This window comes from Clarias gariepinus, chromosome 5 (genome assembly GCF_024256425.1).
Source record: "Clarias gariepinus isolate MV-2021 ecotype Netherlands chromosome 5, CGAR_prim_01v2, whole genome shotgun sequence".
NCBI classification, from domain to species: domain Eukaryota; kingdom Metazoa; phylum Chordata; class Actinopteri; order Siluriformes; family Clariidae; genus Clarias; species Clarias gariepinus.
This window is the reverse complement of record NC_071104.1, coordinates 3,944,023-3,966,431: the sequence shown is the minus strand read 5'-3', so window position 1 is coordinate 3,966,431 and position 22,409 is coordinate 3,944,023. Positions and strand designations below refer to the sequence as shown.

The 22,409-nt window shown below is 39.8% G+C and overlaps 1 protein-coding gene across 1 annotated transcript; it reads left to right on the top strand.

The window, feature by feature from the left end:
- The first annotated feature begins 3,089 nt into the window (after positions 1–3,089).
- On the top strand, positions 3,090–19,114 carry lcp1 (lymphocyte cytosolic protein 1 (L-plastin)). Its single transcript, XM_053496099.1, has 16 exons — positions 3,090–3,236; positions 8,161–8,226; positions 10,309–10,472; positions 11,246–11,369; positions 11,495–11,627; positions 11,925–12,006; positions 13,064–13,229; positions 13,463–13,605; positions 14,472–14,567; positions 14,695–14,890; positions 15,221–15,299; positions 15,396–15,510; positions 15,684–15,817; positions 17,715–17,835; positions 18,092–18,216; positions 18,636–19,114. The coding sequence occupies exons 2-16, from the start codon at positions 8,166–8,168 to the stop codon at positions 18,766–18,768; spliced, it is 1,872 nt and encodes a 623-aa protein (XP_053352074.1). The 5' UTR covers positions 3,090–3,236; positions 8,161–8,165; the 3' UTR covers positions 18,769–19,114.
- Positions 19,115–22,409: the final 3,295 nt, after the last annotated feature.

Below are 22,409 nucleotides of genomic sequence, written 5' to 3'. Positions count from 1 at the left end.
CACTGCTGGTAACTCGCAGTGTGAATCATTATTAATGACTTTTATTTATATTTTTATTTAATGCCATGAATAACCCATAAGCAAGCTAACTCCACTCATTTTTCTTTTTTAAACAACACTTGTTTTTTAATCAGATTCTGTAAATCTCCGTAAGAGAATTAATAATACAGTAGTATAATTAAACTAGGGTTAATCATTGCTGACATTCTGACCAATCAGATACGAGAATTTAACAGCGCTGCGGTGTATTTGTGACTTGGACGTATCTAATGCTGTGTTTATGATGAATTCATTAATAAGCATTTCTCATATCAGCTTCCGTTAACTGTTACATCCTGAACTGGACTTCAGAAGATTTCTGAAATCTCATACACATTACCAGCGCAGGGTTACGACCCTATAACGTCTGTACGTGTCTGATGAACATAAACACTGCTGATAACTTACAGTATCTCTTTAGGAGGGCGTGGTCTCTGATAACTCACAGTATGAAGGCGTGTCTTTGGGAGGGCGTGGTCTCTGATAACTCACAGTGTGAAGGCGTGTCTTTGGGAGGGCGTGGTCTCTGATAACTCACAGTGTGAAGGCGTGTCTTTAGGGGGGCGTGGTCTCTGATAACTCACAGTGTGAAGGCGTGTCTTTGGGAGGGCGTGGTCTCTGATAACTCACAGTGTGAAGGCGTGTCTTTAGGGGGGCGTGGTCTCTGATAACTCACAGTGTGAAGGCGTGTCTTTAGGGGGTGTGGTGTCTGATAACTCACAGTGTGAAGGTGTGTCTTTGGGAGGGCGTGGTCTCTGATAACTCACAGTGTGAAGGCGTGTCTTTAGGGGGGCGTGGCCTCTGATAACTCACAGTGTGAAGGCGTGTCTTTAGGGGGGCGTGGCCTCTGATAACTCACAGTGTGAAAGCGTGTCTTTAGGGGGGCGTGGTGTCTGATAACTCACAGTGTGAAAGCGTGTCTTTAGGGGGGCGTGGCCTCTGATAACTCACAGTGTGAAAGCGTGTCTTTAGGGGGGCGTGGTGTCTGATAACTCACAGTGTGAAGGTGTGTCTTTAGGGGGGCGTGGTCTCCTCAGAAGCTGGACGTCTCAAGAAGACATTCTCTGGTTCCTGAAGGATGAATAAAATGCACATAACCTGATTAATGGTAATAAGGATAACATATCTATACTAATTATTGTAATATAAACAGTTATATCTTATAATATAGGAATTATTGGAATGGAAATAATTATTTATTAAATAATAATATTAACTAAGTAATTAATTCAATAATACTAGAAAGGAACTTAATTTTGGACAGTTGTCTTGTGTTTTGTTTAGTTTTGTTCTTTTCTCCACCTGACACTGATCCACACCCTGGACACTGAGAGACTGACACTGACTTCCGGGTTTGTTTCCGGAAGCCATAGCAACCGTTGCCAAGTGTCTTCAGAAGCGCTTTATAGAGTTGTGTTACACCTCTTATTTATTCCAAATTGAATTTAAAAAGTTACTCCTTTATTTTTATCATTAATTTCTTTATGGTCTTGTGGATGAGACTCGCTCTGTTTAAAGTTAAACCTGAAATAAACGGAACGATGTATAACGGGTTGCCAGATTGGCCTCAATTCACTCCTGTTTCTCTGAAACTTTTCTGTACAGACAGGATCTAATATTTTTATAAACTCAGTTTGTATTATATTAAGTATTGTAATTTATTGTTGTATTGTAAAGTTTCAGCCGCCCAAAATTATTACCAATTTCCAACATCATATTTTTCATATAAAACAATCAGAACATTGAGAAAAGAGATGTAACTGAGGTAAAATATAAAATAAATAAACATTAAACCTCACTTAACCTTTAATTATGATTCCTCTTGGCACCAGATGCTTTAAAACCCAAAGTGAAAGCGGCTCCCTTTTCCTCTTGCTACACGCGGTGCTGTATGATCAATAACTTATGTATGTAAACTTAACTCCACTAAAACAGGTAACTTTAGCCAGGGTTCGGTTCGTTCGGCCGTATGCAAAAAATGCCTCATATGGTGAGGCGAATTTCTCGCAAAATTTCAGTTCTTAACCTAAAACCTTGAGGCGAGGCGTTTGTACCACTGTATACGTGTTTCTCGTTACTTGTTCTGGATCTAAACTTTCTAAAACAAACTCCATCACTTTGTTAAGAAGCATGACGTTGGAGCGGAGAAAACATCTAACCTATTCAAGGGCAGAGGGAGTATTAGACCTAACACAAGAAACACTCTGTTTTCAATTTGTTATAATTTTTTTTTTTTTTAAATAATCACGCAGTGGTGTGGTGTTATAGGAAAATAATCAAGGACAAGATGCCAATGATTATAATCTGAATACTGTACATTCAATTATTAATAAATAGTTAAAGTGTCTTAAGAAGTGTTCTGAATATTGTCATTTAAAGCCATGGATAACCCATAACCAAGCTAACTCCTGAAGTCTTCTGTCTTTTTTTTTTTTTTTTTTATAGTTAAATGACACGCTTTAAAATCAGCTATAGAATGTGTGAATTCCTGTATGAGAGTTACTAATACAGTATTAAAATGAGTGCCTTAATATAAACCTATGGTTAATCATTTCTGATAGTCTGACCAATCAGATACGAGAATTCAACAGCGCTGCGGTACATTTGTGACTCAGATGTGTCTAATGCTGTGTTTATAATAATGAATCCAGCACACATTAATAAATGCTTCTCATATCAGCTGGTGTTGGCTGTTATGTCCTTCTGAGAGCAGAAGATTCCTTAAATCTCATACACACCGTCTGCACAGGAATAGGACCTTTATAACGTCCATCTGTGTGTGTAACGTCTGTGTATGGAGGCTTGGCCTGTAGTTCTCGTTTTAAAGCAAGTCACATGGCAAATACAGAATTTCAAAAAATTTTTACTCCAAAGCAGTTTTTTAAATGAATCTTTTGTTGAACAAAAAGAAACCTCGTAGCCTTCTAAGGTAAGGTCTTGTGAAGCATTACCGCCCATCATGAGGGCCTTCGTCCAGAGGCCCTGACTTAAAGCGGTGACATTTTTTGAAAGTCCTTTACCTTTGCCTTGCAGATTGCCTTATAAAGCCATGACGAGCAACGTTCCTGTTTTCGCTCGATTGTCACTTCCTTCCTCTCTCATTTGAATAGATCTGTCGTTCCTCGCTGCTCTGCACACTGCTCGTGTATAGCAGAGAGAGAAAGAGCGAGAAAGAGACTCACGCTTACCTTTCTCAGGTAAGAATTGAATTACATCTAAATTAACGTTTGTGTGTATCTATGTATGTAACTACGCATGTATGTATATACGCATATAGGTGTTGGGTGTGTGTGTGATCAGGGAAATCTTGAGAGACCATGCATAGGTCAGTAACGGTGCATGGATTATCAACCACTGAGTGTGTTTTTAACTTTCTCTCCGTTATGTCGTCAGAGTCGTCGTATTATACAGCTGATTTTATTTCTCTTTTTTACAATGAACGTTTACATCAGTCTGACTTCATGCAAAGGTCATAAAGGCCTCGGCCTCATCAATTATATTTGGTAATGAGCACATGTAAGATACACACACACACACACACACACACACACACACACACACACACAATCGATTATTTAATACTTCTTGACAACATATTGTGTGTGTGTGTGTGTGTGTGTGTGTGTGTGTGTGTGTGTGTGTGTGTGCCAATGAGCAGTATAAAGTAGAAGTTAAAGCTTTGCTGTGCAGTCAGAGTGCAACAGGAAGTTGTGGTTAAGCTCACTGCTCTCTCGACATGTATCTCCTCTACGTTCTTTATCAGAGCCATGAAGGCAGTGACGGCAATGAAGTTGATCATTGGCGCCGTCCTTTTGTCTCAGAGGTGGAATTGTATGAAAAAGTGTGAAACATCTAATAGAACAGCTTTTAATGTATAACTCTTCACAGTTAAATTATACACTTAATGTGTCATTACAGTGAAGTGTTATGCACTTTGTTAGAAGGCAGACTTAAGGTGTGATGTAGTGCTTGTAATTATCTTGAAGTAGGTTGTGAAGAAGACAGAACACTTAGGTATTCTGAACTGAGATATTAATGATAAGACCGGGCCGTCCTACAGCGCCTCGGTCCTCTGGAACTCGAGTTAATCTCTTTCAGGCTCTGTTAAACAGTGCTGCTCTTCTGCACAACATAACCCACAACTTTTCTTGCATTTCATTAAACGCAGTGAGCAGGATTAGGAAAATTGACTTTTATTAAGGTGACCTGATTGTAGGAGAAAAAAAGGGGAAAAAAGAAAAGCGCCATGGTGCCTCAGGTTTATCGAGTATACAGTATGCAAAATGTCTTCTTTTTTTAATCTGATCAGTTATGGATGAATACAAATGTGGTAATGAAAAGGAAGAAGATTTGCATATGAACACACAATAAGTGCTACAGCACTGGAATTAATCTCCATTTACAAATAAAGGAGGTCGGTCGCTAACAACTCTTTAAAAAGGCCCCATGAGGAGTTAACACGTTGCATGAACGGAAACAGGATGCAAATCTGGCAACCCGATATATTATTTGAAAATTATTTGTTTTTTACTGAACTTTCTGAACACCCTTTAAATAAGTCGACTATAACATAAATACGAACTTTGAGATCCTAAATGCTTTGTTTTTTTTATTGTAATGTGATATCACAACACTTCTAGTCAAACAGTTTTTAAGACGGTTGCTATGGAGTCCGGAAACGGAAATCACCCGGAAGTTCTTTAACTCAAACCAAACCAAGCATCAGGCATAAATTAAACCAAAAGAATGACACGTCACTTTAAGTTCATTAAACGTCTTAGTGTGTCTCCCTACAGTGCAAACTCTCTCTCTCTCTCTCTATACACACTACTTTAACAGCTGTGGCTAATGCTCTCCAAGTGAAATATCATTATGGCAGTAATGTGTAGTATTATGTTTCCTCTACAGATCTCAGTCTTTACACCATGTGACCATTAGAATATACTTTAAACTCTGATTATAGCCTGCAGTAATAAGTTTGTCTGAGCATCAACAGATGTCAAAAAAAGAAAATGACGTCACTAATGTTATAAATGCAGTGTGTTAGGACCAGTACGGTCTTCAGGCGAGTGTTTTTTTTTTTTTTTTGGAGAAGCAGTGGAGAAACAGAACCCCTAACTTTCGCTTCTGCTTTGGCACTCTGTGTGTGTGTGTGTGTGTGTGTGTGTGTGTGTGTGTGTGTGTGTGTGTGTGTGTGTGTGTGTGTGTGTGTGTGTGTGTGTGTGACATATTTTGCCACCTTCCTTAAAAGGGGATGAATCATGTTTAAAGGGAACCACAGAAACTGAGTTAGTGAATATCATGATCAGACTAGAACATGTCCGAGTTCTTGTTCCTTCCTGCGCCCAGTCCTTTAGCTTTCAAATGATGCCGTCCGTTTCTCTCCCATGCAAAGTAGTAGACTTCTCCTTCATGCTTGCTGAAGTTTGTTGTGGAGACCCCTCAGTGTGCACGGTTCTCTCGCAGCAGCAGGAGCTCATCGAGCAGAACCTCAATTATATGATTCTTCCTGTTCGTGCTCTTAGGATTTGAGCAGACATCCTCCTGCTGACTGCAAACGTTTCTGCAAAGCTGACAGGAACTTGTTAGGTGCAAAACTGCACAGTGGAAAAGTGCATTACTCATTGGTGATGAAGTGTTTGTCATTTGTCAACAGTTCTGTAAGAATCATCTAGATTATCCTCAAAACACTACAGGACTTGCACTCTTGTCTTCTAGTTAAAACAGTCTATAAACGACATAATACTTTTTCTATATTGAATCATAGGATTATTATTTTATTTATTTAATTATTTATTTTTTATAAATAATGCTAACATCTTTATTTAATAGAGTGTACATAAGTGTCAAAAGGTCATCTCTTCTGAGAAAGCGAAAGTGGCAAGCCACACCCTAAAAAAAAAAAGAACACCTGATCACAGGTAAAGTGCAAAAAATCTAGCCAGCGCTGCTACTGATATATAACAGAAATTGATAGGAATGGGCTGGTACATGAAGGCGTTTTATTATACACAGCAAAATTTAATGGACCTGGTTGGATTTCTATAGAGTTCATGGCTGTTTTATGGCACTCCTTACAGCTCTAATGGGGAATTTAAACTGTAGTTAGAGCTGTATAAAATTTTAAACCTAGAGGTTTATACACACACACAAACTTCAGGCAATTTGGAAACGTCAGTGCATGCGTTTGGAGGAAATGTACCGAGCATGAGGAGGACATGCACGCACACACACACACACACACAAAGTGGAGATGGAGGTGGCGGTGACAGAGCTAACCGCTAACCCACTATGTGTCTATTTATGTAGAACTGAGGTAATGTTAATAAGCTGGGTTGTGAGAAATCAGACTGAACTTGTCAGGCTACAACCCCCCAACACCCCCCCCCCCCCATCCGCTTCATCGGGGTGAGCGGGGGTGCATTTAGCAAAGTGTCAAATATGTGCATCATGTAAAAAAAGGTCCCTGTGCTGGCTGCTTTGAAATGTCGTGTAACGGGGTGTGAAACCGAAATGGTAATAGCACACAAACATAAATGAATAAATAAAAAATCTTTAGACTTAGACTTGAGTCTAAAGAAATTGCAACAACAATTGCTGTGATGAAACTGTAATTTTAATGAGTTATTTTAAACATTAACTTTGGGCATGTTGTTGGCCAACACTTTGTTCGAAGAATCCTAAAAACACGGCAAAAACAAACAAAAGTTTATTAAACTTACTTTTTAGACATTATTAGGCTTTAATATTCTTAATCTATTGCTACAAATAATTTGCTAAATGATCTGCTCATAGGATTATTCTACATATTTCAAGCCTGACATTCGTAACAATCAAGTTTATTAACCTCATATTTGGTTTATTCTAATCTTATTATAGAGATAGTATTCGACTATTCGACTATATTCGGTCACTTTTTTTGCATTAAAACACTCACAATCAGAAACTTCCAGGCATAGAAAGTCCAACATTTTTCCTACCACTTTAAACTTACACACTTTTATGATTACATTTAGTGTAGCATCTGAACAGTATGTAATATTGCATGAATATTATTATAATAATACGATTTTAACCTTTAACGATAACTCTAATCCAAATGCAGAACCGAAGAACGACACATATCAAGCAAAAAGAGAATAAATCAGAAATGAAACCAACATTAATGTTACACAGTTAAAGTCTCTTTAACTCCTGAGATTTACACTGAGCGACACTCTGGTCAGTAACACACGGCTCTAACAGTCAAGACGGAACTTCCTCAAACTGCTGAGCGGTTGTTGATCGCTGGGTAAGAAAGAAAAATTCCCCTGTGTGAAAATGAAACGCTTGCTGCATAGCTTGAGAAACCTATGTGCAAGAGCAGCGGAAGCACACACACACACACACACACACACACATTACTCATCGTCTCATGACTAACCACTAAACTTCTGCCTTGAATGATGGATTTACATCAGTGCTTTTTAGACTTTTATTTATGTTGCATGTTTAATCGTTCTTTAAGGCCAAAAGTATGTGCACCCCAACCATCACACACATTTTCTTTACTTCCCGCTTGGTTTTATAATGCGTTCCACTCCTCTCTTCTGAGAAGGCTTTGCATTAGATATTGGAGTCTGGCTGTGGGGATTTGTCTTCGTTCACCAATCTACAGGAGCGTCAGGTAGCTAAAGTCAGGATGAGGAGGAGGATGCGGATCCTCCAGTTTGTCTCAGAGTGGTTGTGTTCAGTCAGAGCTCTGTGCAAGACCCTTGAGCTATTCCACACCGACTTCAACCTCACACTGGTCTTGCTGGACAAGGGGTTTTGCTTTCTTAAGTTCTTAGAAACATTGTAATGGTACAGCATACAAACATATTCTGTGTAATTAAACCTTGTGGTTACAGTTTAGAGAAGAACCATACATGGTTGTGATGGTTTGTGGTGCACATACTCTGGTGATATATACAGTACCCTACAATTCTAGGATGAAGTCGTGTATAACAGCATTAACACCACAGAAGTCTTATTGGACCTCTCGTTGGTCAGAGTTACTCCATTATTCCTTTATTCTGTAACTCATAATGAGCATGTTGTAATGTTTTATAAAGTCATTGATGTGTTTAATGTGTTCAACAGAAAAGATGGCCGAAACAATTTCAAATGAAGAGATGGAGGATCTGCGGGAGGCCTTCAGCAAAGTCGGTAAGTCAGGAGATACCTGCAGTACACAGATACACAGTTACAGCTCAATCTGTTGAAGTGAAATGACTTCATAGTTGTTGGCAGAACATCTTTGGCTATGTGGCAGAATATAAAAGGAAACGGGAACTTCCAGCTATGGCACTTTTTAGGTTTCAGTTCTCAAAATACTGCGATGGATTGGCAAACTGTCCAGGGTGTACCCCGCCTCGTGCCCTAAGTCTCCTGGGATAAGCTCCAGGGCTCCGTGACCCTGAATACAGAATAAAGCGGTATAGACGATGAGTGAGTGAGTGAGTGAGTTCTTAAAATATAACATTAGTCAGTATACAGTACCGCAGTATCTGCTTTTACAAAATCTTTTACAGAAGACAAATGCAGCGTTATATGACAGGCAGGGTGATCAATCTGATCAGCTCCATCTATACATACTGTATTCTCCAAACACTAAATAATTTTTAAAGTATGTCCATAATTTTCCTTTGATTTTGTTAACATGACATCTGTTTGTGATGAACGCTAATAAACACGCTATTTAAATTTTAGAATTAGAATATTAGATATTTTAATTGAATTGAACCTGATTCTCCCATGACACTTACCTTTAGTAGCTTCAGTAGTAAAAACAAGGGAAACTAATGATTAATGACTAATTGATAAACTGCAATTAAGAATTACATTTTTAATTAAACATTTTCTTAATTCCTGAACACCGTGCACAGTATTTGTATTTTTAACAGCTTCACTTTTGCTTGAAGACAGAGAGAAGAGTCGTGTTTTCATCAGCATTATTTTTTGCTTTGACTTTATTCTAACTAATTTGCTAGAATTTGTGCTGCTAGTTTTATAAGAAACTTTACACAAAAAATCCCCGAAAAATATGCGTCTTGTAATCTTTAATTATCAATGAAAAATCAATTATTGATCATTAACTATTAATTATGAAACTTTTGCAGCCCCATTAGAACCCACACTTTCTCTCGTTACGACTTGTTTACTTGGAAATGTGTGTAACTAGTTCAGATGTAGAAATCACAGTATACAGTATTTCCTATAGATTTCTGTCCACCAGCCAGCTTTACCTTATTACACAACAGATAGATGTTGCAGAAGTTAAACAGATAGATGTTGACACGTGCTTCCCCCGAGTCACGTGACGCCTGACATCTGGATGTTTATGACCTGCTGTTCCTTCTGCACTCAGAGGAAACTGCTATCTGCCCTCTTCTGCATTACTGAGCACATAGAGACCCAGACTGAGAGAGAGAGAGAGAGAGAGAGAGAGAGAATATGCCCTGTAATATCTGTGGCCGCGACCTCATTCGTGTGGAATTTAATTGCACAGTCATAAGTGCGTATTAAAAAATGTACAGCGCCATCTGTTGAATTTTGAGATATTTTTTTAAGGTCGCTTTTGTATTTTTTAATGATATGACGGCATTTTCCATTTAAATTGCAAATTATCATATTTTATCAATTGCGATGAAACAAGGTCTATATGTTACCTCAAGCGTGACCAGATACACCTGTGAAATCCCCATTAAAATTCGTTCAGTAGTTGTTATGTGATGCTGCACAGACAAACTGACAAACACTCCAAAAACCATCTTGATGTGTCTCTATTACTCAGCTTACATCCCCCCAAAAATCTTTTGCAAATATCTTCATTGTACAGACAGGCTTTTAATATGTGGTGTAAAACTGATTATCACCTTCTAGTGTGACTTTGAATCACTTGCAGCTTGGTTGCGTTGGGGCCTAAACCCCATAACCCTGTGATCAGCAGCCCAGAGCATTAACGTTTTAGCCACAGACTGGTCCCCCTCATAAGCAGTGGTGGTCACCCGTTCAGAGGCCTCTGGGTTACTACAGATCAGGTCAGATGTTCTGCCCCAGCACCACCAAGCTTAGTATGTTTGGATCTTAAGTGTTTCTGCCCCCAAGACACCGTATCATATCTGACCTCGGCTTCACAACATGCTGGAATATGAGAAGAAACCAGTTCCACTGTGCTGTGATGTACTGTATGTATGAACAAACACTGATGATTTCTTCTACTTGTTGTTCTATGAACCTTTTATCCAGATCTGGACTCTAACGGCTACATCAGCACAGATGAACTGAACGAGCTGTTTAAAGTGGCTAATCTTCCTCTGCCTGGATACCGAATTCGTGAAATCATCCAGCAGCTCAGTCAGACCATGGACCAAGACAATGACGGCAAGATCACATTCGACGAGTTTGTAAAAGTAAATAAGAATGAGTTTAAACTTCTCCCTGTATGGCGTAGTTGTTTATAATGTCTCATCTTGTACAGAACATAAAAACACCTTTAGATTTAAATAAGAAAGTATTTAAGAACTTACAGACAGAATTCTGAGAAAGTAAGAGGATTTGGAAGTGATGGGCGTGTCAGGGTGAGAAGGGAAGGACATGAAGCGATGCTCCCATCATGCATAGTGTCCACTGTACAAGCCTCTAGAGACAGTGTTATGATCTGGGGTTGATCAGTTACTCAGGTCTGGACTCAGTAACGTTATGGGGCAATAAAATGACCTTAACAAAACTGAGTATTCAGGATGTGCAGAAGAGGGCTTTACAGAGCGGTTCGACTCTCCTGTCATGAATACATACAAAGCACCTTAGAGATCATATAGTAAAGAAATGATAGTAATAATCAGTCTGAATCCATGTGCATGGATTCTAACCTCTTTATATAAATATAATATAATTCATGTGACCAATAGGGGCCTCCATAAACACAAGATCCTGAACAGAGATTAAAGTAGCTCCGGACAAGATAAAGTGTGTTGTTGTATAAGGATTTTAAAATAGTGGAATTAGTGAATTCATGCTGAATGTAAAGCTAAAGTCGCTCCAACAAATATTAGTGTTTAAACTGTTTTTGTTGTTGACCAGCAAGTTTATACTTAGACTTGATTGATGAACAGTCAGAGAGCTGTTTTGACTTGTAAAGCTCATATTGTGCTCATTAGTTTGTTCATCTCATCCCTCGTTCCAGGTCTTCCATGGGCTGAAGAGCTCAGAGGTGGCCAAAACTTTCCGTAAAGCCATCAACAAGAAGGAGGGGATCTGTGCCATAGCAGGAACTTCAGAGCAATCGGGCACGCAGCACTCGTACTCAGGTGTGGGACACAAACAGCAGTGTAGGACAAGAGATCAGGATATGGGTGCTAATACTTGTGGAACTATGAACAATTTGTATTTAAGTATATGTTATTGATCTGTGTGTGTGTGTGTGTGTGTGCAGAGGAGGAGAAGGTGGCGTTTGTGAACTGGATCAACAAGGCCTTGGAGAAAGACCCCGACTGTAAACACGTCCTCCCCATGGACCCGAGCTCACACGACCTGTTCACAGCTGTGGGAGACGGCATTGTGCTCTGGTACACACACGCACACACACACACACACACACACACGCACACACACACACACACACACACAAACATATATATATATTTTAATTATAATGAATTCATTTGATCAGAAACACTAATCAGAGAAAAAAATCTATATCACATTCATGTAGAAAGTGGAGTGTGGGAATTTCCAAGAAGCTCGCTTTAGCTTTATTGTGTAATAATAATTATTAATTAATTAATTTATTTACTTATAATTAAACAGTAGTAGTAAAAGTAATTATTATTCTTATATTATTAATATATTGTTTTATTTTATGGTAAAATGATTAACTTGTCCGTCCCCGACACCATCAATGAGAGAACCATCAATAAGAGGAGGCTCACACCTTTCACCATCCAGGTACTAACACACACACACACACACACACACACACACACACACACACACACTCAGCCAATCAGGTCTCTCCAGACCCCCGGCTGCGAGAGGCTACAGCATCACCCGGGCTTCACCACTGCATCACCAGGTGTTTTTGTTTAGATTAGCATGTTTTAAGTGTTTGCTTGTCAATCTAAGATACACAGTTTCATTTTGACCAGGGGTCCATTCTTCGTACGTCGCTAACTCAGTTAGCTGGATTTGATTGTTGTGGATTTGTCCTGATCTTGGATTGTTTCGTTCTTCGATGCGCTTCTAGCATTTGTTGTCATAGCAACATATCCGTAAGCTTGAACCTGCTCGGGAGCAGGTTTATTTCATGTAAACAGGATTTAGCCTGCGCTCCTGCCAGGTTATTATTGGTTGAAATGGCGAGGTCACATCTGATTGGTTAAAAAGCACGACTGACTCACGTAAAAAAAGAAAAGTAAATGCCCCCTGCCATGGACCCCAACACACACACACATAATCGCTATCAAATATTATATATGAACATATTTCATATAACAGATTTCAGCGCATAACCATGTTACAAAAATAAGTTGAGCCGCTCTTTTTCCATTTCGTCAACCAATCAAAGGGTTTGTGATCAGGTGTTTCTACTGTCGATGCATATCGCCTTTTAAACCAACGCACGAACTCGCAATAATCCTAGACAACTCAGTCCAGCTATACTAATCATCAACAACAGGTGAGCTCGAAGAACCGAATTAGCAGGATCGTAATTAGCACGATGATCTCATCTTAGATGTGTCAGTTTATCTCGGATGTGTCAAGCGACGTACGAAGAACGGGCCCCAGATCATGTGCTCACACCAGAACTTTTATTTACAATCATCCTCACACTGAGTGTGACCTCCTTTGACCCTCTACACTGATATGATGTATAAACCAAATTTCTGGTGTAACACAGAAGAAAATTCCTTCTCTCACCTCTCTGACTTACTGATAAAGTCTAAATCTGTATCTGGACTTTTTATTGTGGCCATCGTTAAAACTTGAGCGTGTGTGTTTGTAGGAAAATCTAAACCTGGCCCTGAACTCCTCCTCGGCTATCGGTTGCCATGTTGTGAATATCGGAGCAGTGGACCTGAAGGAAGGCCGGCCACATCTGGTTCTCGGTCTCCTCTGGCAGGTCATCAAAATCGGCCTGTTAGCTGATATTGAGATCAGCAGGAACGAAGGTATGAACACACACACACACACACACACACACACACACTTGTTTAATTGTAATAAAGGTTTTTTTTGTCCATGTTCTACAAACTTTATTTGTGTGATAATCTGACAATCTAACTAACATGAGCTAGAATTTCTGTTAAAGATAATGAAAGGATGTTTACATGACTATGAGCACATGCCTATTTGTGTGTGTTTGTGTGTGTGTGTGTGTGTGTGTGTGTGTGTGTGTCTGTAGCCTTGATTGCTTTGCTGAGGGATGGTGAGAGTCTGGAGGATCTGATGAAGCTTTCCCCTGAAGAGCTGCTCCTGCGATGGGCCAACTACCACCTGGAGCAGGCCGGCTGCCAGAAAATCAACAATTTCAGCTCTGATATTAAGGTACAAACATGATGCATGTACTTTAAATATACACACTATGTATAGTGTGTGTGTGTGTTCCAAAAGATTTAGTATTGACACTAAAATTGGTGTAAGCTTCTAGAAGCGTATGACCTCTAAAATTATCGCTAAAATTAAAATATTTTGTGCAAAATTAATGACCCCCCCAAACAATCAAAAGTGTCAATTTTGCATTTTTATTAAAAAAAAGAAAAAAAAAAGAAACTTTTTTATGTTTATGTTTTTTATGTGAAATCTAAATTGGCCAAGTTTCATGGAAATTACAAGATTATTGTAAGATTTGAATAAAAAAAAGTTACAGACACTAAAGACATAAAAGGGCATGAAATTGTATGTAGCAAATGTGTTTCTTTTTATCTGATGAAAAAATATAAATGTCTATGCATGCTTACAAAAACGAAGCATGGATCAGGAGATAAAAAGCATTTTTTTTTTTTGAAAAATGGTGTTATTTGATCCTGTCTGAAAATTCACTTTTAGCACCGATACCAAGTTTTGCCAGATATGCACACAGAGTCAGCCAAAAATATGTATACATGCTTCAGGAAAAGATAAATGACACCACTCTTGTGGGGTATTCTTTTTTCTGAAGATCAGCAATCATCAATTGTAACAAAGTGCAAAAAATATTTATCAGAAAGGTGGCATAATTATTGGTTTTAATGTTACTGTTGATCTCTCTGTAACTTTAGATGTGTTTTTGAATCGTGCTTACTCCTGAAGTTTTACAGAACTCCCCAATTCCTGTGCTGATTTCTTTAGCCCGGACTGAATCAATAGAGTTAATTTTGTGTGTGTGTGTGTAGTATTTTATAATTAAAAGCATGTGTTATTTCTTCTTCCAGGATTCCAAGGCTTACTACAACATCCTGGACCAGGTGGCTCCTAAGGGAGATGAAGAAGGCATCCCGCCCATCGCTATCGACCTGTCTGGACTGAGGGTAACGCTATAGGGGTTAAAGATCCGCAAACAGAGTTTCCCTGACTCTCCTGCATGTCCTGATTGTGTGACATAAACATGTCCTTGGACTGCTGTAGCCATCATATGACGTCTCTGTTTCTCTACAGGAAAAGGACGACTTGAAGAGAGCAGATCTGATGCTGGAGCAGGCCGATCGCCTTGGCTGTCGCCAGTTTGTCATGCCGAACGATGTCGTGCGAGGAAATCCTAAGCTTAACCTGGCATTCGTGGCCAACCTTTTCAACAAATATCCTGCTCTGAAGAAGCCAGAGAACCAGGACATCGACTGGAGCTCTATCGAGGGTACGTTCCTGCACAAATCTAGCACATGTTTGAGCATTAAAAGACTCTGTGGAAGGTAGCGTTGCTGTCTGACAGATAGGAGGGTCTCAGTCCTGACCCTGGGGTACTTCTTGTGTGGATTGTCACATGTTCCCCTTCCTCTCATCTCCTATGGATGGATTTAGTGACTCAAACCGGCCCTTAGAGGTGTAAATGTGAGTGCGTTTAAGTGTAAGGGTGTATTCCCAACTTGTGACTGGCTTTGGGTCCACTGTGACTCTAATCAGGATGAAGACTTACTGAATTAGTGAAATCCGTTAGTTTTTGATAGTTTTTTATTTCCCTCACCAGGAGAGACCAGGGAGGAACGCACTTTCCGTAACTGGATGAACTCCCTTGGAGTCAATCCTCGTGTCAACCATCTCTACGGGTAAGAAAACCAAATTTTTCCACCAACCTATCAGCTAAACAATAGAAGGATAAAGAATAAATAGTGTGTGTTTCTGCGTACATGTGTGTCTTACAGGGACCTGGCCGACGCTCTGGTCATCTTCCAGCTCTATGAGAAGATCAAAGTGCCTGTAGATTGGGACAGAGTGAACAAGCCTCCGTATCCCAAACTCGGCAGCAACATGAAGAAGGTGAGGTCAGAGTCGTCTATAAGAGGACGGGTTTACACTTGTTTCAATGCAATAAAGGTTCTAAATGCAAGGTTTTTTTTGTTAATTGATTTTAATCATTATTTTATTACATGTTTTACAATAATGCTTACCCCTCCACACACACTGTTTGTTGGCCTGGTGTTGATTGGCAGCTGGAGAATTGTAACTACGCAGTGGAACTGGGAAAGAAGGAGGCGAAGTTTTCTCTGGTGGGCATTGCTGGGCAGGACCTGAACGAGGGCAACCGCACACTCACTCTTGCTCTACTTTGGCAACTCATGAGGAGGTGAGCTTTAACATGACGTTGTATTAGTCTGACTGAAATTGTACTAAATCCAACTTCTGAAAGTTGGACCAGCACACACAGATAATGTAGTTGGGAGTCCAGCTGCTCCTACACGTTTAGCTCAACCAGACACAGAAATCAGCCCAGGTGCTCTGAGCATGCTCCACATTTTCCCACCATGGGCTTTGAACCAGAAGTCCATATCAAAATACATAAGGGTGGAAGAACCTACTAACAATGATCATGAGGAATAGAGTGCATCTCATTTGTACAAAAAGTAAAGCGTACAGCATATACGAAAATGTACAGAGCTGTAAAGTTTTCCTTGCTGGACATGACATCCAGTTTGATGCTTACTAACTTGTTTGTGGAGTGTTTGGTTTGTAACAGAATTTGTCAACTGGGGGCATGATGCTAACAAGCTAAAAGAGGCATATTGCTACCTATCGTAACAGAATCTGACATAATCCAGTCAATAAACTGATGCCCCTGCCTGTTGGTATAACAGGACAAGAACAATAACCCAGGTAAAACCTGGTGTAGTCTTGTTGTATGAGGAAGTCTGGAGTGGCAGAGAAGTATGTTAGAGTGGTGCAGGACATGTATGAGAGCTGTAAGACTGTGATGAGATGTGCTGTAGGTGTGACAGAAGAGTTCAAGTTGGAGACGGCTCTGACCCCTTTTTTGTTTGCTCTGGTAATTGACAGGATGACAGATAAGGTAAGACAGGAGTCTCCATGGACTATGACGTTTGCAGATGACATTGTGCTTTGTAGCGAGAGCAGGGAACAGGTGGAGGAAAATTTGGAGAGATTGAGGTATGCTCTGGAAAGCAAAGGAATAAAGGTTAGCCGCAGCAAGACAGAATACATGTGTGTGAATGAGAGGAACTTAAAAGGGACGGTGAGGCTACAGGGAGCAGAGGTAAAGAAGGTGCAGGATTTTAAGTACTTAGGTTTAACTGTCCAGAGCAACGGAGAGTGTAAAAAGGAGGTGAAGAGGCGGGTACAGGCAGGTTGGAATGGGTGGAGAAAAGTTTCAGGTGTGTTGTGTGATAAAAGAGTATCAGCGAGAATAAAAGGAAAGGTGTACAGGACAGTGGTGAGACCAGCAATGCTCTACGGCTTAGAGACAGTGGCACTCAAGAAAAGACAGGAGGCAGAGCTAGAGGTAGCAAAGCTGAAGTTGTTGAGGTTCTCTTTGGGAGTGACAAGGATGGATAGGATCGAGAATAGGTTAATCAGAGGGACAGCCCATGTTAGATGTTTTGGAGATGAAGTCAGAGAGGCCAGATTGAGGTGGTTTGGACATGTTCAGAGGAGAGATTGTGAATTTATCGGTAGAAGGATGCTGAGGTTGGAACTGCCAGGCAGAAGGTCTAGAGAAAGACCAAAGAGGAGATTTATGGATGCAGTGAGAGAGGACATAAAGTTAGTTGGTGTAAGAGAAGAGGATGCAGGGGATAGGGTTAGATGGAGGCAGATGATTCGCTGTGGCGACCCCTGAAAGGGAACAGCCGAAAGACAAAGAAGAGTCAAGCTGTGCATGTTAATGTACTGACAGAGAGAAAACATTTATATGTTTTGGTCAATTGAAAAGATTTTGGATGGAATTTTCCCCCTATTTATTTAAGAAACATGCAGCCAGTCAACTGCATCTCTTTAAACTGCTGCTTATGCAACATCAAGGGAACATGCACACAGGGTAAAGCACTATCCACCCACTTCCTCTTATTCATCCTTTACATCCTGTGTTTCCATCCCTGGCATCAGGAACATCCCTAAGCATTAACAGGATTATTATAACATCGAAAGGCTGAGTTACTCAAATGAGCTGAATCTTTGACTTGTTAATTATATGCCTTCTTTAAATTGGTAAATTTGGCTCTGTTCCTCAGGTACACTCTGAACATTCTGGAAGATCTTGGAGATGGCCAGAAGGTAACTGATGATACCATCGTCCAATGGGTGAACGACATGCTCACACAAGCTGGAAAGAACACCATCTCAGGTTTCAAGGTAACAAATCCAACCTGCCTTCGTTATTACAGTACATGTGTTGAGAAAACATTTACTGTGAGCTTTTGTTGGTTTGAGCCTAAAATGAGGTTCGGGTACTTTGAAGCCATTGTGATTTAAGCTCGCAAATAAAGATTTGTTTAAGTTAAAACTTTTGAAATGATGTGATTAGCCAATGCTTATGAACAAACATCACATGATTTGGCAAAGTCTGTGCAGCGATGTGATGGTTCCCTCTGATCTCTGGTTCCTGCAGGATGGATCCATAAGCAGTAGCTTGCCAGTGTTGGACCTGATTGATGCCATCCAGCCAGGTTCGATTCGATACGATTTGCTCAAGGTTGAAGACCTTACCGATGAAGAGAAACTCAACAATGCCAAGTATGTTCTTCTAACCTGCTGTGACTTTAACTGGTGCTGTTGCGTGTAATGCTGATGAGGGCAGTCTGTCCATCTCCAGTGTTTTTGGGTCAGATAATTTGATTCAGCTCAATTCCCTTTTACATTTGAAACTAAACAGTTTTCAATCATTTGAGCTGTGATTGTTCCTCTTTGCCTAACTTCTGTTTTTAAATAATTGTTAAATCAGCAGGGTACTTCAAATGTGCATTGCACTGTTTTTTTTATACATTAAAAAACTCGGTTTAGACAATTTAAAAGAGTTACGTAGCAAACCTAGCATTTTTTAAAACTTTGTCCTAAAGTGTTTCATTCACTTTCCAAAGCTTTGAGTTAAAAAGTATGTTATTATATTTTGTTTAGTTTGCCACTTATCACACGTATGTGTTTTCCGGTTTCAGGTACGCCATCTCCATGGCCAGGAAGATCGGTGCTCGCGTCTACGCACTTCCTGAAGACTTGGTGGAAGTCAAGCCCAAAATGGTGATGACCGTCTTCGCCTGCCTCATGGCCCGAGGAATGAAGCGAGTGTAGAGCAAGGAGCTACCCGAGGGGAAGAAATAAAAAAAATACATATTAATGTCTGCTTATTATTTTCCAAAACCTTTGTTTTCCATTTCCTCTGCATTCCGTTTGTCAGAGGAAAAATAAAACAAGTGTGGAGATCGCAGGACTGACTGGACCACCCAGTATTCTCTTTCTCGCTAATATTACCTTTGTCCGATGCTATCCTTTTCACCTAGCGCAACAGAGATGTATTAGTGATTTCAGGAAGCCAAAAAAAAACACTCTCTGTAACCAGTCGAGTGCGGGTGATGTGTGAAATGCACAGGCTGATGTTTTAAAATCAGGAAAAAATAAAACTAGTTTTCTATTACAATGTCTGTGTGACTCCTTTGTGAATTGAAGCTCAAATACATGTGACTGCTACAAATCAGTAACTAACAATGTTTAATTTAAACCTTTAAACATGTAGTGGTACAGAATTTAGTTTTATTTATTCTGTAATAGGTCAATTCAATTCATAATTTTATTTGTATAGGGCAATTGTCATTGTCGCAAAGCAGCTTTACACAATCAAAAAAATTATTTAAGTTTGTATGGAATGTGAATGTGTATGAATCAAAATTGTTAGATCGTCCCTGGTGAGCAAGCCGAGAACGACAGTGGCAAGGAAAAACTCCCTGAGATGGCAATAGAAAGAAACCTTAAGGGGAACCAGACTCAACAGGGAACCCATCCTCATCTGGGTGAAACAGAAAGCAGGAATTGACCTGCATTTATACAGTGTGTTAGGTGGCAGGCAGTTCAGCAAACCAGTTGATGTTAATTGATGTTAATATGGAGTCCAGGTAGTTATTGGAGATGATTGCAATCTTGAACTATCGAGCAACTGCAGCCAAGTCAAGTCCTCAGAGAAACAGCTGTCAACACCAAAGCAAAGCTGTGAAACCGTCCCCAGACACCAGACGCATCCCAAAGAGACACATGGGGCATCCATGTGACGAGATCTCCAACCAGAAGCGGGGCACCAGGATGGGTCAGACAGGTCTGGAGGGCAGAGGGAGTCTGGATCACTGGCAGCTCAGGAACGACATGTGTAGCTCGACAGAGAGAGGAAAGGAGAGAGACAGAAGAGAAAGAGCAGGAGAGAGAGAGCAGAAGAGGAGAGATAACAGTTAGGTCTGGTCACATAAAGTATATTGTGAATGTATATTTACTGTAGAGTGCAAGCAGAGACTCCGGCAGGACTAACTATGACAGCATAACTAAAAGGGAGGAGCCAGAAGGGAACACAGACATGAGGGGGAACTGAGATTTAAAGCAACCAATCACCTCACCGTCAACAAACCTGAGTGATCAATGAGAGTGGGGAGGACAGCATCTAAACATACCTGTTCACCATAATACTCTACATCCATGAGTCGCCCAGATCTGCTCCTTTACCTAAGGCTAATCTATTTATAAAAATAGTGAGTCTGTGGGGTTCCCCAGTGGACCAGTGGTTCGCCAGTTCACTGCTCTGCATATTTGAGTTCTTTCTCAGCTCCCAGCAAAGCTGATTTAACTAATCAGCTTAATAACATTAAGACGTGCGCTTGTGGTAAAGCACAAAAAATACTGAAAGATGCAGCTCAATGATCCTCCAGGAATAAGGTTGTAGAAACACTGCCCTAAACTCAGAGATATTATTGTCGTAGACTAGTATATCCTCCTGGGAGTCAGACTCTACTGGTGTGTACATTCAATTTCTACTGACTACTTTTCTTTATTCATATAACTGATAACTTTAAATGTAATTAATTTCTTCAACCAGGAAGAACTTTGGCAAAAGAATTGTATAGTACATAATTAGACCCAATAGTCCTCATATGAAGGTGGCACAAATATACAGTAAAGTATATAGACAATGAAGTTTGGAGAAAATGTCATACTTTATCTTCATATGAGGACACCTAGGTCAAATGTAAATGCTAGCTATATTCATGTTTTACAGAAAAAGTGGAGTGAGCAGCTTGGATGAATGTTTCCCAAACTTTTTCTTTAGGAACCCACTTTAGATCCCAAAACAAAATGACAAACCAACCAGACCCGACTCACAAAAGGCATAATTTATAAATATGGCAGCACGGTGACTTGAGGTTAACTCTGTCGCCTTGCACCTTTAGGGTTGGAGTTTGATTCCTGCCTCAGGGTCTAAATGCAATGGTCACTGCTGGCCTCTACGGTCCATAGTACTAGATGGATGGATGAATAGATTATTTATAAATATTGAGAAAGGTTTATATGTGCATAAATGAATGTCACGGATCATCTTTATACATCACTTTATTACCTTAATTAGTAACCCAGGCATTTCTGAGATAGGCTACATATGAACAATCACATGTTTACACAATTCACAAACTATCTGATCTGTTGTTTATTTCTTCTGCTTTTATTCTAATTGCAGGCGGAATTATGACAGAAACCGTGACAATGGTAGAAACCTAACTAGGTCCCCCATCTGACTGAAAGGTGTACGGCAGAAATACATCACCACAATGTTGATGTAAATAAAATCTCATTTAACCTGTCTGTGGATCATGAATCAGTGTCTGGGAACCAGCAATTTAGACGGTACCTCCTGCTGTAGGACTCAAATGCTCAAATTGAGAGCAATGGCAACGCTTGGAGGTGCAAGCTTCAGATTACCTTCTTTTTCTTTTAAACAAACAAGGGTTCTTATTCGAGAACTTGGTATCAGGTTGCCTTGAGCCAAATGTTAATGATATGAGGTCACACACTGTTTAATTAAACATTCACTTCTTAAAGGACTATTTCAGCCAAACCAGACGAGGTTGGCGTGTGATTGGACCACATTTAAGTTCTTCATGTACTTCACTTCTGTCCACTCACTTTGTGAGAAAATAGGTAGGCGCGTTTGTGAGAAAATCTATTTTTTTTTTGCAAAGCAAATTATGTTTGTTTGCAAAATTCTGGATTTGTTAGTTTAATTTTGGCACATAAATAACTCCATAACTTACAGGATCTAAATACTTTGTCCTGCACTAAGGCCTTGTTCACACGGTCGTTAAATTTTTGGATAAACAACCGTGTTTTGAACGTCCTTAACGTTTATGTTGCGTTTTGTAGAGGCGCTCGATTGACTTCTATACTGGCGTTCGTTTGTCTCTGTCTAACGCCGCCCTGCAGCCCGAATTGTAGTTTGTGTGTTAACCTGTGGGGGCAGTGTCAGGAACTGGATATGAAAGCCCTTGTCGTTTTATTTCAGGTGCCTCCTTTTAATATGGACCATTTTGCTATATTAGACATGAATCGTCTTGTTTTAAAAATTCTAATTAAATTATTATATTTTTATATAATATATATAAATGCCAGAAAATATTTAAAAAATAATACGCGACGTAGGGAAAGAAAAAATCACCGCCACTACTGGGTTCACCCTCTGACTGCTCAACGTTGGATTTAAAGAAGTTTTTTGTGGTTTATGAAGAAATGCAAATTAATTTTATTTAATTAATAAATTTAATTTTTGTTTTTTTTTCCCCGCATTTCCCTATGTATAGCATGTAGGATCATGGGATATATCCGGTCCTCTGAAGCGTAAAATGGATGCGGAGAAAATGAACTAGACGCGTTTTCCTTGCGTTTGTTGGGATTTGACCGCCAAG

What these genes read in the sequence shown, in the direction of transcription:
- lcp1 (XM_053496099.1), top strand. Translation starts at nt 8,166, where the DNA reads ATGGCCGAAACAATTTCAAATGAAGAGATGGAGGATCTGCGGGAGGCC. An exon ending in CGACTGGAGCTCTATCGAGG is followed by an intron (nt 14,891 to 15,220) that starts GTACGTTCCTGC and finishes TTCCCTCACCAG; the next exon opens with GAGAGACCAGGGAGGAACGC. An exon ending in ACACCATCTCAGGTTTCAAG is followed by an intron (nt 17,836 to 18,091) that starts GTAACAAATCCA and finishes TGGTTCCTGCAG; the next exon opens with GATGGATCCATAAGCAGTAG.